General features: G+C 46.2%; 2 protein-coding genes across 2 annotated transcripts in view; one reads left to right on the top strand and one right to left on the bottom strand.

The window, feature by feature from the left end:
• Positions 1-672: 672 nt before the first annotated feature.
• On the bottom strand, positions 673-11,297 carry LOC135901432 (uncharacterized). Its single transcript, XM_065431229.1, has 2 exons — positions 11,139-11,297; positions 673-1,620 (listed from the first exon to the last, which is right to left on the bottom strand). The coding sequence occupies exons 1-2, from the start codon at positions 11,197-11,199 to the stop codon at positions 1,166-1,168; spliced, it is 516 nt and encodes a 171-aa protein (XP_065287301.1). The 5' UTR covers positions 11,200-11,297; the 3' UTR covers positions 673-1,165.
• The window catches only part of LOC135901430 (neprilysin-1-like), a 50,999-nt gene continuing 39,361 nt past the window's right edge, over positions 2,789-14,426 (top strand). Inside the window, exons 1-2 of the mRNA XM_065431224.1 lie at positions 2,789-2,907; positions 11,489-11,800. Coding sequence (XP_065287296.1) covers positions 11,578-11,800 — 223 coding nt within the window. The 5' untranslated portion in view covers positions 2,789-2,907; positions 11,489-11,577. The remainder of the gene's footprint in view (positions 2,908-11,488; positions 11,801-14,426) is intronic.

Here is a 14,426-nt window from a genome sequence, read left to right as displayed (position 1 = left end):
TTCTTTCATCGTGCTCCCACGCCGTTATTCTAGGATGGGAGTTTCTCTCACGCCACAATGCCATCATCGAGTGCGCTCGGGCTGAGATTAAACTTTCCCACCTTGGTGACCTGGCCTCGGTCAATGCTCGTCCTGCCGCTAAAATTGTCGTGAAAGAAGACACTTTTATTCCCCCGTACTCTTCAACAGTCGTACCAGTCTGTGTAGTACTATATCCGACGGGACGGTCTTCTTCATGCCCGCTCATCACTTTGTTACCCGAAAAGCGCTTCCTTTGCCCTTTGCAGCTATTGACCTTGCCGCCACTGTCACCACGATGCCCATTATCACTGCTCCGCTATCATGGCTCCGCCGCGAATGCCTTGGCCCCGTCAAGTCGGTCGATTTAACACGAGTTGTCTCCGTCCTCGACGAAGTGCCATCTTCTGGCGTCCATGAACTGGGCGCTCTCGCCGTCCCCGACTCAACATGGACTGGTGTGTTCAGCCCATTCATCGCCGAAGATCTGACACATTCGCAGCGATCTGAACTTCTCTCAATACTTCAGCGCTTCCGCCGTTCTTTCGACGTTGCGCAGACATCTCTTTGCCGTGCATCGACAGTCAAGCATCACATCGACACTGGCTCTTACTATCCGCTGCGACAAAGACCATATCGCGTGTCCGCTATGGAACGTCGCGTCATTGCAGACCAGGTCGATGACATGCTCCGTCAAGGCGTCATTCAACCTTCACAGAGCCCATGGCCTCTCCCGTGGTACTCGTCACAAAGAAAGACTGTTCCATCCGCTTCTGTGTTGACTTTCGACGATTGAAGATGCTCTGGACTGTTTACAGGGAGCGGAGATCCTTTCTTCACTGTATTTGCGGTCAGGCTACTGGCACGTTCCGATGGCCGAGGCCGATCGCCCGAAAACTGCCTTTGTCACACCTGACGGCTTTTATGAATTCACCGTCATGCCTTTCTGACTGTGTTGCATTTCCACGGCACGCGGCCCGAACAGTTACGAGGCACAGACCGCTCGAACATAGAAGACGTTTATTTAGGGGCGTGCGATAGCTTTTATCCCCTGAAGTGGGAAGGGAAGTGGGAGTGCAAAGAAGGAACGCAAGAATACTGCGCATGCGCAGAACTATCATGACGAAGACACACCACTGCCCTCTCCTCAAAAATGGAACCGTTGCACTGGCTTGCGCTGCCTCGTTGAGTGGCGCAGGACTTGCTCCGAAGCTTTGGCCGGACTCAAGGTGGTTGGGAGAGGAGGGGTGCGAGGTCGAATGCTGTCGTCCGCCATTTGGGCTGTATCTGGAGAATTAACTGGGGCGGCCGCTTCCAATGAAGTGGTTGCATTGGTGGCCGTGCTCGGACCTGGCGTCTGGTTGGACCCTGGACCACGAGCAGTCGTATCAGTGTCTGGAAACCTTGGTGATGAATCCGAGCGGCGGCGCACCTGATCGACGTGGCGCTTGACAATGGCAGTGGGAGTCTCTACGGTTACAATTCGTGCTCCGGTCGACGATTTTACACGACCAGGGATCCACTTCTCTCCCTGTCCGTAATTGCGGATGTACACGCTGCTGTCTGGCGGCAGTGTCCAGTCATGGTTCCCCTCAGTTGAACCTGCAACAGTCACAGGGAAGCAGGTGTCTAGACGCGCCCGTACAAAAATAAGTGTTGATTAACAATTCATATATTGTTGGGAAATCGTTGAGACAACTGAATTCAACAAATTTTCAAGAGCACTTGAGTTCACTCAACCCTTGCACAACAATATTACCGTTGAGTGTTCTCAATAAACAATTTATTGGGTAATTTGTGTTGATTTTTCTAGTTGTTCTTTTGTTGTGTAGCAGTTGAGTCCAGTATACAATAATTAGGACTCGCATATGAAGACATTCCAAACATGTTTTGCGATGCGTTCCAACCTTATTCTTGTCACTTTGCGGCAGGTAGGTTCTTCTTTCGCCTCGCTTTCATTAATAGAAAATTATGTGTGACCGATGAGGACGACGCAACGAGCTATGGAAAGAAGAATGATAGGTGTAATGTTAAGGGATAAAAAAAGAGCAGATTGGGTGAGGGAACAAACGCGAGTTAATGACATCTTAGTTGAAATCAAGAAAAAGAAATGGGCATGGGCAGGACATGTAATGAGGAGGGAAGATAACCGATGGTCATTAAGGGTTACGGACTGGATCCCAAGGGAAGGGAAGCGTAGCAGGGGGCGGCAGAAAGTTAGGTGGGCGGATGAGATTGCAGGCACGGCATGGCCACAATTAGTACATGACCGGGGTTGTTGGAGAAGTATGGGAGAGGCCTTTGCCCTGCAGTGGGCGTAACCAGGCTGCTGCTGCTGCTGATGATGATGGGATGGAATCGAACGTCGGCCGTCGAGCCCGGTACTCTAACCAACAGGCCACGAGTGCGCGCATACTCCTCTCATTCGAAAGCCAGTAAGCTCTGAAATGCTTGGCGTGTGCGCCGCGAGCCACTTCCTGGTGCTGTCGCTATAGCTGGCGCTTTAAAGCGCCTATCTCCGGGACCGCCCCACTTTCGTAGCCATTTTCGCTACGTAAAAACTGCAACGTTAGACTAGATTCATGACCGCCCATGTTCATAACGATTTATTTCTTCGCCGGTGTGCAAATGCCATCGTCGTTTTAACATAAACTAGATGACATAACCATTGGTACGATCCGAAATGAGCACGTTTCGGGGAGCAGAAGAATGCGAAATTCACTTGCCAACACTGTGACTACGCGCATGTGGAGTTCCCCAAAAGTAGACACGGCGGCAGCGCGGCCGGCGATAAGACAGGTGCTGACAGGCGACGACGATACCTTCGAACATCGGACGCACTGTGGGAACCGTAGGATGCAAGCGCGCACACGCTACAAACATGCACGGGTGAGGTCTTCGAATTTCCTGCGACGTACCCTCTGTCCGTAAAGCAAACATAGTTTTTGTCCAATGTCCGTGGTACTAGAGATCAAAGAATGAACTCGCTTTGAGATCGCAGCGCGCAGCCGCTATAACCATTGACTTCAAAGAGCTTCAGATTCAGCAACAGCCGCAACAGTATCACAGCTAATCGCTGTATCTACGGCTGCTTTCGTTTCTCGCCTTGCAAGCAGCACGCGATTTATTTGAGCCTCGCCGAACGGTCGTCCTCTCCCAAGCCTGCAGGTCTCGTGTGTTCAGTTAAGAACACCAAAGGGAAATGAAAGAAATACAGGTAACAGACTCTTATTGTACCTTACTTGTCACCTTGTCATCTGCTAAAACGCTACAAACTATTTTAAAAGCTTTATTTTTGTAAAAATAGCAAAACTAGTAGTAATTTCTATTTCTAGATGGCGCGACAAACGTTAAGGTAGCGTTCGGGTGTGTATGTGTGCGCGCAAACGGGCGCAACCGAGCTTCGTTTTGCGCACACTTTTGCAACAGTACACATGGTTACCGCTAGTTTCGTAGTCGCATTTTTTGGTCGTAGTATTTATTGTTTACGCTATAAATTAGGTAGTTCTTAATAATTTATGAAGGTCAGTTGATGAAAAATTATTGCTAATTAGTTAGTGGTTCTTAAGTGCCGTTATTTTGTGTTTGAAAGGTTTTTATAACTGAATACGATAGTGAAGCCATGTGAAGCTGTGAACGGCTTTCGGACTCAGTTATTCGGTTGCAGTTGTGCGATGGTTCACGCCTCGTGCTTCTTGATGAAAGTATTTTCTTTTCGGACATTATGACGCACATTTTAGTGAAATGCTTTAACGACGATAAGTGGGACGTTTATCCGGTGAATTGGTTGGCTCACCCAACAACTAGTCTTCTACTGATGTGCGAGCCTGACGGTTTTGATGAATTGCGCAGCAGAGGCCATGATGCCTGTTGGAGAGAAGGCACCCCGAAAGAGTCGTAGCCACACTTCTGAAGATAGGTAAGTAATCTCGTTTTCTTGGGCACGTAGCCTTCTTTTCTATTTTGGCATTGACGAGCGTGACATGTTAAGAGGAAGCTTTAGCTCGGGCCCAACTCCGACGCGGCCTATTCAAATACATGTAAAACGCAAAAACGTTTTTATGAGATAACCCCTGGACCGATTTTGATGAAATTTGTTGCATTTGAAAGAAAAAGTTAAATTCTAGTGACTGTTGTAAGCGGAATTTTGATTTAGGGCTTGAATTTTCTTAAAACGATTTTCAAATATTTGACCGTTTGAAAAAAATAGAAGCATGAAGTTTACAAATTCATAGATCTGCATAAAGAATCGATATCGTGGTTCTGTAAACGGCATCCATTAGATCATTCAAAGCGGACAAATTCAATATGTCATTTTACATCTTACGTGAATGTGTTACGTTGGTTACAACGGTTTTGCAAAAGTTGTATTTCCCTATGATTAAATTTTTTTATATTAATGTGCAACATATCAATTTTGTCCGGTTTGGATGTACTACTAGATGCAATTCACAGAATTGTATTATCATTTTTAGTGGTTGAGTTAGAGTTGTAAACATGATAGTATCGTTTTTTGAAAATTTTCGATTTTCGCCAATTTTTAATAAAAAATTGACGACCTAACTCGAAAATTCGAAACCAACAGTCACTAGATTTTAAGTTTTTCTTTTAAATGCAACAAACCTCGTCAAATTGGGTGCAGTGGTTGCCGAACAAAACGAATTCTCCTTTTACATGTATTTAGATAGGAGCACTCGAGCTAAAGCTTCCTCTTAAGCACACCGTTCACTTTCTTGAAGCAAATCGCATGCCCCGGAGCAAATGCGCGCGATACTAACTCTCGCTGCCGCCGTCACTTCGTTTGAAACAATGGTAGGCGAAGAGGCAGCGGCGCCCCATGTGCGTTAAATTGCATTGCTTCATTTGTTCATTTCTAATAACGTTTACTTCATTTGTATGAGAGAACACAATTCGAACTTAAGGATCGGCTTCTCTGCGCAGTGATAATTTTGTACAGTGGCCACGTCATTTTTCATGGGGGCTCACGTATGTCGTCTAAGCGCTTGTTATCGCGTTCCGATACGTGAGAGGCGCGCTGCCTTTCAAGGTATTTAGGCAGGCACTACGAGTTTAGGAGAACCGCGACAAATAATCGTGCAGCAGGTGTGCAGCTGTGCTACGCTTGTACCACACTCGTACCGGAAGGCAGTGTTGCACTTCACGCTTACGCATTTCGTAACTATGGCGGCCTCCGTGGCAATTTGGGGATCGAGGTCGTGGATACGATCCCTGCAGCGGCCGCATTCCAAAGGATCAGAATGCAAAAACGCTCGTGCGTTGTGCATTGTATGCACGTAAAAATTTCCAGGAAGTCAAAATTAATACGGAGTCCCCAACTACGACGTGCCTCATAATCAGACCGTTGGTTTGGCACGTGGAACATCAGAATTTTTTTTTTCCGTAGTGGCTCATCGTATACCATACGGTTAGTGTGATCACCTTTGTGCCGTAGCGGTTAAGCGCGCCTCGATTTAGGTTGCGGCTAATGTTGCGGCGCACCGCGAAATATATTTCGCCTCTCTGGGATTTTCGGAGAACGGCCAACCGATTAGTCACAGCTTCCGCGCGGTGACTGTACACGGATACACAGCGCAAATGAACACAGGTGTGGTGACGTGGTCAAAGAACACAGCCACCGACGGGCTCACCTTATCGTCTATCACCGCCAAAACTACCGCAGTAAGCATCTTTATCTAGCGCGGCGGTTTGGCGTTGAAGGCGTACTGTACAATTTTAATAAGCGATAACCGAAACATGCCACCGTTCTCTGCTGCCTCTTTGAGTTGGACCGATCCGAATATGCGTTGTTTACAGAAGCGAAAGGAGCGCCAAGCGGCGCGTTGTCGCCTCGAGCTAAGCGTCGCACTCGAGCACCGTTTGCGCGGTGAAGAATGACGCGTGCATGAAGCTAGCTCACTGCGGGGACGCTACCGCGCAACGCAAGGGCGTGTACGCGACGTTCTGCACACAAATCGCGCGGGATGATCGGAGCCACGCCGGAGCGCGGCTAGCTTCAAAGAAGTGGTACATGTTCTCACTCGTACAGGCACGCTCACGCTCGCATCGCTCTCGGCGTATGTTTAGGTCATCCCTTCTATTGGACTTCTACCCAAAGATTCGATATCTGTTTGGTATGGGCTATGCTTTGTCGCGTGGTCTTTGGTTCTGCGAGAGAGCCGGGAATATTTTCCCCACTGTGAAACATCGCTGTGCGTGTTTTAGCTAACATTTACCGTAGCAACCCGTCCCTTCCTTTTCTCGACGGCACTCGTAAAGAGTCACAAATTTCTACTTGCCAGTATAGTGTGTACTTCGATTTCGTGCATAGTTATGTGCAGTGTGTGGCAGATTCTTAATCCGCGCAATTTCATTTTCTGTCCTCATTCCCTTCTCACAGGTTACGTATGCAGTAAATTCCCAGATGCTAAAGTGTTCTACGCCAAAAGCACCTTGGCATCGTGCAAGAGACACCCGTTGATATGTGGCTGATTCACTAGCAAGCTCGTATCTCTGTTGTCAATCTCCATCAAGTGAGATTTTCAACTATTTTTTGTGTTACTCTGTAATGTACTAGCTGCTGCATGGACGCTGTGAAGGCTTACATTCGATTTGCTCTGGCGTTTAGTAGTAAAGGATGGGCTCCCTTTTGAGGGGAGGCATTTACTTTTGTTTGTGAGAAAGTCTACCAGCCTAACCAAGTGATACGTGGGTACTGTAAATAGCAGCACGAACAGAGGCGGACGAAGAAATAAGTAGGAGCACACACGAGCGCAAGCTCTACTAAATGTTTGCTTTTGATGACAAAGATATTAAACACACTGGTCAACTTGGCAAAGGAAAAAATCCGTGCGTGCGTGGCAGAAACAGCCACATGCGACAAGAAAAAAATATGAAAAAGCCATGTCATGTAGAATAAACGTGCGTGAAAAACGAGAACTATCGGTCAAATCTATTGAAAAAGCGAAAGATTTGTCCGATAAGTGATACTACCCAACGGGAAATACTCTTTTGAGAACAAATTTTTCCCACTAAGGGCAACAGATAACTTGGTTACGCAATTGTTTCGTTTGTGATCAATAAATATTGCTTCTGGAACTCCTCTGGTGTTGCGGTATAGAGCAGAAAGAACGATTGCTTCATCACAAAGACCAGAACACAAAAGGACTTATGGAAGCATTATTTATTGATCACGAAGAAATATTCATAAGCAAGATTTCTGTGACCCTTAGTGGGAAAGAGTTGCTACAGTACTTCTCGTTACTATCGCTTACAGGAGAAACCTTTCAGTTTTCATGTTTTTGTTAGTTTTTGACGGACATGTTTATTCTACAGGACGTATTTCTGTCCTTTTTTGTTGTGCCGGGCTGTGTATGCTGTGCATCCATGGCTTTTTCTTTGTGAAGTTGGCCAGCGTGTTTAAAATCTTCGTCTTCACGAATAAACTTCTACTTGAGTCAGCGTTATGTGTGTTTCTACCTTAATTCATCCTTCTCGTCTCTGTTTGGGTGGTTGTGAAATATAAATGTACACCGAATTGGCGAAGTGTCCATAGAATTGATACATGGAGTTATTTGCGCTGTTTATTTCTGGAAGAACGCTATAGGGTCTTATCTTCTCTTTGTTTTTGACACTGAGTACATTTTTCTAGTTCAATTTCAAGGAGTCCCCTGAGGAAGCCAATAAGAGTGATGGTAACTTCCTTTGTGTGTAAGATTTATTAATTTCATCCATTCAAGGCATGACATGGCACATGCCTGATTGTAGGTTGCAAGCATTCGTAGTAAGATCTACTTTTCGGTTCTCATGACGCTTCTTTGTACTGCTCTGCATTCTCCAGGCACATGAACCTTTTTATGCTCTAAGTGCATGCGCTCTTTTTCTATATGTTGGAGCGAAAATTGTAAACTTAAATATGCATATATATCATTTTCCTTGTAATCTTTTTCAACATGGGTGCGCTGTAGCTCCCTTTGTCTTTCAGTTACTGCTTTGTCCCAATTTTTATGCAGCCTTTATGTATATTATGCAGCAAAATTCTGGTGATATTTTAATAACATTTTATCTGCGAAATTGAGGTAATTGGTGTTTCGTATATGCATTTATCGGCGTTTTTCACTGTCTCAGCAATCAGGCTGTCGAGTCATTGGAACCTTTTCTCATACTGTAAGACTATTTCTGGGGTGCTTGATACTGAAAGTGCAGGTGACCATTTATTTGGCTGTTTGGAATTGTGTTAGCCATGTGTTACTACCAATTTTCTGTGCTAAATAATTTTTTCTCTCATCGTTCAAGGTATCAGCCTTTCCTTATCTCTTTATTGGCTGAGGTAGCACTTAGTTGCTGGGTATAGAAAAAAGACCCCAAAAAGTGCTTTAATTAGCTTTGTGCAAGTCCAGAAAGATTACCTGAAAATGAGCTCACTAAATTGAGGAAATGCTCTAACGAACTCCTCTGTACCCCAAGTTAACATAATCAAATGGTGTACTGTTTGTTCTTGACTTGTGCCAGGGAGATAAGCTGCTTTCATTACACAAAAGCTTTACAAGTTTATTTCTGAAGAAAGCAATCCTGGCTTGTCAGAAACACGATTCAGGTGTTCATCATGCCCGACAACTTTCTAAATGATGTCTCGTCAAATATTAGCTAAGTTGAGTGATGTTATTTTATAAAATAATTGGGCAACATGAAAATATATATATCTCGAAGAGAAAGCTCAGGCAAGTCTATTTTGATACTTCATTAAATTTTAATCGCGGTGAAAGACGTGTGCTAAAGGTTGTATATATTTACGTGAAGTCATTTGTTTCAAGTTGGTTATTTTGCCTTCTCACTGGCAGCCGTAGCTCTTCCTGTGATGTGTTAGTGTGCGCAACATTTTAATGTAACATATCCACATGTCTTTTGTGTATTCTCATGCAAGCAGCTTCAAGTGTTCATGTGTTCAAAGTTGGTTGGTACAAGGGTATGCTTAAGCCCTGCCTTTTGAGTCGCTTTGCCTTCTAGTCATAAACTTAAAGGGACACTAAAGTGAAAAACGATTTCTTCTGCATCAGTAAATTACCGTTCTACAACACCAAAAACACCCCTCTTACAACGATAAGACGTTTGGTAAGCCAGAAATAGCGCAAGAACGAAATACGGGTGGCGACGCCTACTTGAGTTCCCGATTCTGGGGGCTGTGACGTCATGGATTTTGATGGCACCTTCTAGGGCCTACTAATTATATATAGCGGTACAGATTGACTACATTGTGTTCTAAAGGAATGAAATATTAAACATGGCAAGTTTCGGGAACCTTTATTCAGCCAACGCGGCCCAATTGCGAAAACATACTTTGGAGTCCCTGACGTCACGCTGACGTTGCGGCGTTGAGATTTCGGCGCGAAATTCAAATACAGATACTTCGACCTCCATTTTCTCATCTAATAATCAAGCTATTATTTTGAAATGACTGCCTGCAGGGTTCTCAAACAATACTCCATTAGTATAAACTGATTTATTGTTTCCCTTTAGTGTCCCTTTAAGTCGAAAGTGAAGAGCACAATGATCGTTTTGATTGGATTCATATGTACAGGTTTTTTCAAATGTATTTACACTGCTAGAGTGCTGTAGGTACTAGCCTGTGTCTCCAGGTTCGATGTAGTGGTGCCTTATGTACTGTAATAATGTTTCACGTGCACACATCTTTAGTGTTAATAAAGGTACTTCAAGTTGATCAGTCTCTCCTTTGATTTTGTTTGTGTTTGGGAAAGTTATGAGCAGGCACCGGGGCAAGCAAGTGTGAACAGCGAAGCAATTTCAATATATGAATAAAAATACACTAGCCCAACGAAACGTCAATCATATTTCAATGGCGACTTCCGAAATCTCAATGGCATCTCAACTGTGCCCCGATATGCTTTTCAATGCTGTGGCAATATTAACTCAACAACAGGTCAACAGAACTACCACAACGTTAGTTCAACGCAGAATCAATGGTAACTCAACAACCATTCAACATAACGAACACAACGGGCCGTCTAAGCACAATGGAATTTCAATGGTAACTTAACAATTATTCAACATTGAGGTACCCAATGGTGTTTCAATTTGATTTCAGTGGCCAATATTCAAGAGTGCTCAACACTCAACCCAACAATTCTCCAACATACTCTCAATAATTCCTCAATAGAAAACTCAACATTGACCAACAATATTTCAATGCCTTCTCAATAATTTTTTTTGTACGGGCGATCTTATTTGATACCCGAGAAGCATCTCTGAAGGCGATTTCCCAGTCTTCATTGGTGTTGGTCTATAATTGAACAGTAGCCGTACCAATTTCTCCTCGAGATCGCCTCCCTTTATTTTCTGAATACCCTCTTTTATCGTTCGTACCGCCCTTTCAGCAGCTCCGTTTGACTGTGGATGAAAAGGTGCCGTGCACAGATGCGTGATGTTTTTTGCTGTAAATGTGGCAAATTCCTTGCTCGTGAACTGTGTGCCGTTGTCCGATACTATTGTACGTGGCACACCAAAACGAGCAGATATGCTCCTCAGAGCCCTTATTGTGCTTTCCACATTCGCATGCTTCATAGGAATCGCTTCGATCCATTTGGAGTGAGCGTCCACTACAACTAGGACCATCTTCCCGGTTACGGGTCCTGCGAAGTCGATATGAATCCGAGACCACCATTCTTGCGCCTTCGGCCAATTTAGGGGAGGTGCGGACGGTGGCATAGCTAAATGTGCTATGCAATTCCTACAGTTGGCCGCGCGCTGCTCTATGTCGCGGTGAAGTCCTGGCCACCAAAATAGGGAGCGTGCCCCGGCTTTCATAGCCGATGATCCTTGGTGGGTTTCGTGAAGAAGTTGCAGAAAACGCTATCTGGCGTCACTTGGTATGACGACGCGATTTCCCCAGTATACGAGGTCGTGGGCCAAGGACAATTCTAGCCTACGCTCATAATAAGGCGCTAAATCAGGCTTTATGTTTGTCTTGCTTTTTGGTCAACCGCGTAACAAGCAATCGTGAATCTTACGCAATGTCGAGTCGACGGCCATTAGGTCCTTCAGTTCACGCGTTGTGACCACACCTTCATCTAAGCTTTCGACTGCGAGGACGTATTCCGGGGGCTCACCTTCACCTCCGTCTCCGGTGGTCTGCTGTGGTAGTCTGCTGTGGTAGTCTGCTGAGGGCATCTGAGTTCAGGAGTTGTTTCCCAGGAACATACTGAAGCTTGTATTTATTTGTAGCCTCCGAGGTACAGTGCCCAGCGTTGAATTCGCGCAGCCGCCATAGTCGGTGTTTGGCGGACGGGTCTCAGCAGGCTGACGAGTGGCTGATGATCCGTAACCAACGTAAATTCACGACCTAGAAGATAGTCCCTGAATTTTGTTACGCCGAAAACCCTAAAGGTTCGCTTTATGTAGATTTCAACATGTGTGCTGAATCTGTATAATTATTTTTCCCTCCTTTCATGTGGTGAAGCGCCTGGGGAAAAGAACGAATTGACCACTTGCGGAACGCGCCACGTAAGACGGTAGAAGAAGAAGAAGAAGCACCGCTTTTCGGCTGCCATGGATCCTACGACGGATGCGAGTTCGAAAATCAAGAAATCCAGCTCCTCCCAGCGCCGTCGCGCGTCCAAGTCATCGGCCGCTTCTTCGGCGGCGGACGCCGAGGCGCCGGCCGAGGAGTCGAGCCGGCAGACTGGAAACCTGAGCCGTAGGAAGTCAAAGCTTCGCTCCCGCAGGCTTCCGTCGTCGAAGGGCGTCGCACAGAGCCCGACTGCGGAAGAAGGTGAGCGAATGACGGCCGTGAACGCACGAGTCTCGCCGCTTTTGAGACCGATCGAAACGTACTGGTGGCAGCTAGCCGGGAGGCCCACGCGTTTTCTTTGGCAGGTGAGAACTTAAGCGTATCCAGATGTCTGGAGTGATGATCGAGTGATTGGTGTAAAGGGTCAAAGATATTAAAAGATATAAAAAAGTAAATGTAACTACAAATGAGCTGAACTTAGAAAAATAAAGTATGCGCAGAAATAATTCTGATGTAGGCGACGTGGCCACAGCGAGGCTTAACGACCCAAACAAGGACGTACAGAGCACAGTACACAGAGGGCCGGTTGTCAATAGCACAGAGGGCCGGTTGAAAAGGGGGGAGAACAACCTTTATTTCAAGAAAAGAACCTCAGTTGTTTATACTCCAGGAGACCTAAACAGCAGGCTTACAGACATAGGCAATGATTACGCCCTATGCGGCATACATACCATTAGGATGCGCCGCCTTCAGTATCAGCCGTAGTCGTAATGAAGTAGGTTGTGCCGTTTCTTCGCCGCAGCACAAAATAAATAATTGGTGCCATCGCCGTCATACTAACGTCATCACCGTCGTTAACTTTGGGCTGCTCCCGCGACATGCGGGCTCGCACCACACGCACGGAGTTGCTTGACGTGCACAAAAAGAATGCAGAAACTCTGCAGGAGTTGTCCAAGTATACATAAGCATACATAAGCATACCCTCCAATTTCACGTGGCGCACCCCCAAATTTCAAGTTGGCTCGCCACCAAACTTAATTTGGCCCACATCCAAACTTCAAGTTCGCCAATCCCCAAATTTAAGTTATCCAACCCTCAAATTTCTCGTTGACCAAACCCCAAATATTAAGTTGACGCATCCCGAAATTTCGGTTGGCCCACTCCTACTATAAGCCCACCAAAGTATCTTCTACGGAGCCCTACGTATCTCTATGGGGATTCTCTTTCTTTTCTCTTGAATTTGTTGGTTATCGCTTAGAACGTACCAATCATCTACATTTACACTATTATAGCAACTAAACATCTTGGCAAACTACGCATTTTTTGTGCAAACGCAAGGCATTACAATTTCTGTGTGACGGGGCTGGCGCGCTCGCCAAAGAATGCGTGTGCATTAAAAGATGGTCTTTCTCGTAGCACTTTGCAGAACCTCAGGCGAGGCTGGATAGCTAGCTGACAGCAAAACTTTTCGCGTAGCATTGATTCCCACAGTGCGGGGGATTTGCATATTTTAATGCGAATGCATTACATGCCCCATCACGCGAAATTCCGCCCTGATCGGTGGCATGACCGAAATATGGTACCAAAAGTGGCCCAAGTCAGAAACAGCAAAAATGCGCCACAGAATACATAGACTGACGTTAGATTCCTCAGGAAGGTTCCTGTAACCAACGTAAGTTGATGTTCTTGAAAAGAAAATTTGGTGCATTTAGATATGGGTGGGAATAGCACCGGGTTCTCCGGGGTGCGAGAAGTGCGCGATTACCCGACGCCACGGCGGCTACACGGTTGTGGATGATTAAAGCTGTGCATAGTGCGCACGTCATTGCACCCCTCACGTCGCAGCCATCTGGCTGGCTAAAGATGTGACCTTCTGCGTGCTTCGATCACTGGGCACGTAACGGCGCAGTCAGTGTGGAGGAGGTGGTGCAACGCCATGAGTGTATGAAATGAGTACAAAAAAAAGCATTAAAAAGCATTAATGGGACATTCAACGCCACTGAACGGTCCTTTGAGTAAGGAACCCTTCGCGGACAAGTGAGCACGTTGAGGCGCTTGGCACGCTTTGATCTGGCCTTACCGACGCGCAGTTAGAATGCAAGTGAGCGCTTGCGCGGACAAGGAACGTGCGGGCAAAAAAGGATATTGGCTGAGGTTTACCTCTCGTAAACCTAGTTTAACGAGAGAAAGGTTTGTGTGGCTTAGTTTTGCAAAGACTAAGCACACAGTGTTTTATTAAAGTTAAGCCACAGTCTTTCACAGTCGTCTAGGTATGTCAACTGGATTATTGTATTCAGTCTGTCGCTTGCGCTGAGGCACGCGCACAGACGGGCGAGTCGACGCGCCATCCATGGAGAGACTGAGCGGCCGAGCGCTGGCGAAGCAGCCATGTAACCCTCGCCTTGTCACGTGGTACCGTAGCGGCGAGGCTCCGAGCGAGCGCAACTGCGACGCCTCTCCGCAACGGATGACGTGGCGTGACGTCGCACTTACCACACCTGCGCTCCGGCCGCTCTAGGTCATGGCGGCGCGGTGAATGACATTGCGAGACATGGCGTAGTAGAGGTTTCATTCAAAAAAATAATTTGTCATCAAAGCGACTACATTGTTTCGCATTCTCACAGGTAAGCAAGATTAAGTGTGTCTGCCGAATTTTTTTATCACTCATGTATTTATAACCTAGCCCCCTGGGAGCGTTAACGATTTCCACTGAAGGCGTCGGCGACCGACATTCAACTACATGCGTCGTGTAGTAGGTGATCCTTGGAGTAGGCCAGTACCGAGTAAGCCGTCGTACACTGCCTCAAAGCACCAGGGCTGGCAGAGTCAATAACCTCGCTGTACTCGCAGTATTCAAGAAGAAAAGGCGGAATGGAGGAGCTCGGCT

Source organism: Dermacentor albipictus, chromosome 1 (assembly GCF_038994185.2).
Source record: "Dermacentor albipictus isolate Rhodes 1998 colony chromosome 1, USDA_Dalb.pri_finalv2, whole genome shotgun sequence".
NCBI lineage: Eukaryota > Metazoa > Arthropoda > Arachnida > Ixodida > Ixodidae > Dermacentor > Dermacentor albipictus.
This window is presented reverse-complemented; position numbering and strand designations above follow the sequence as displayed.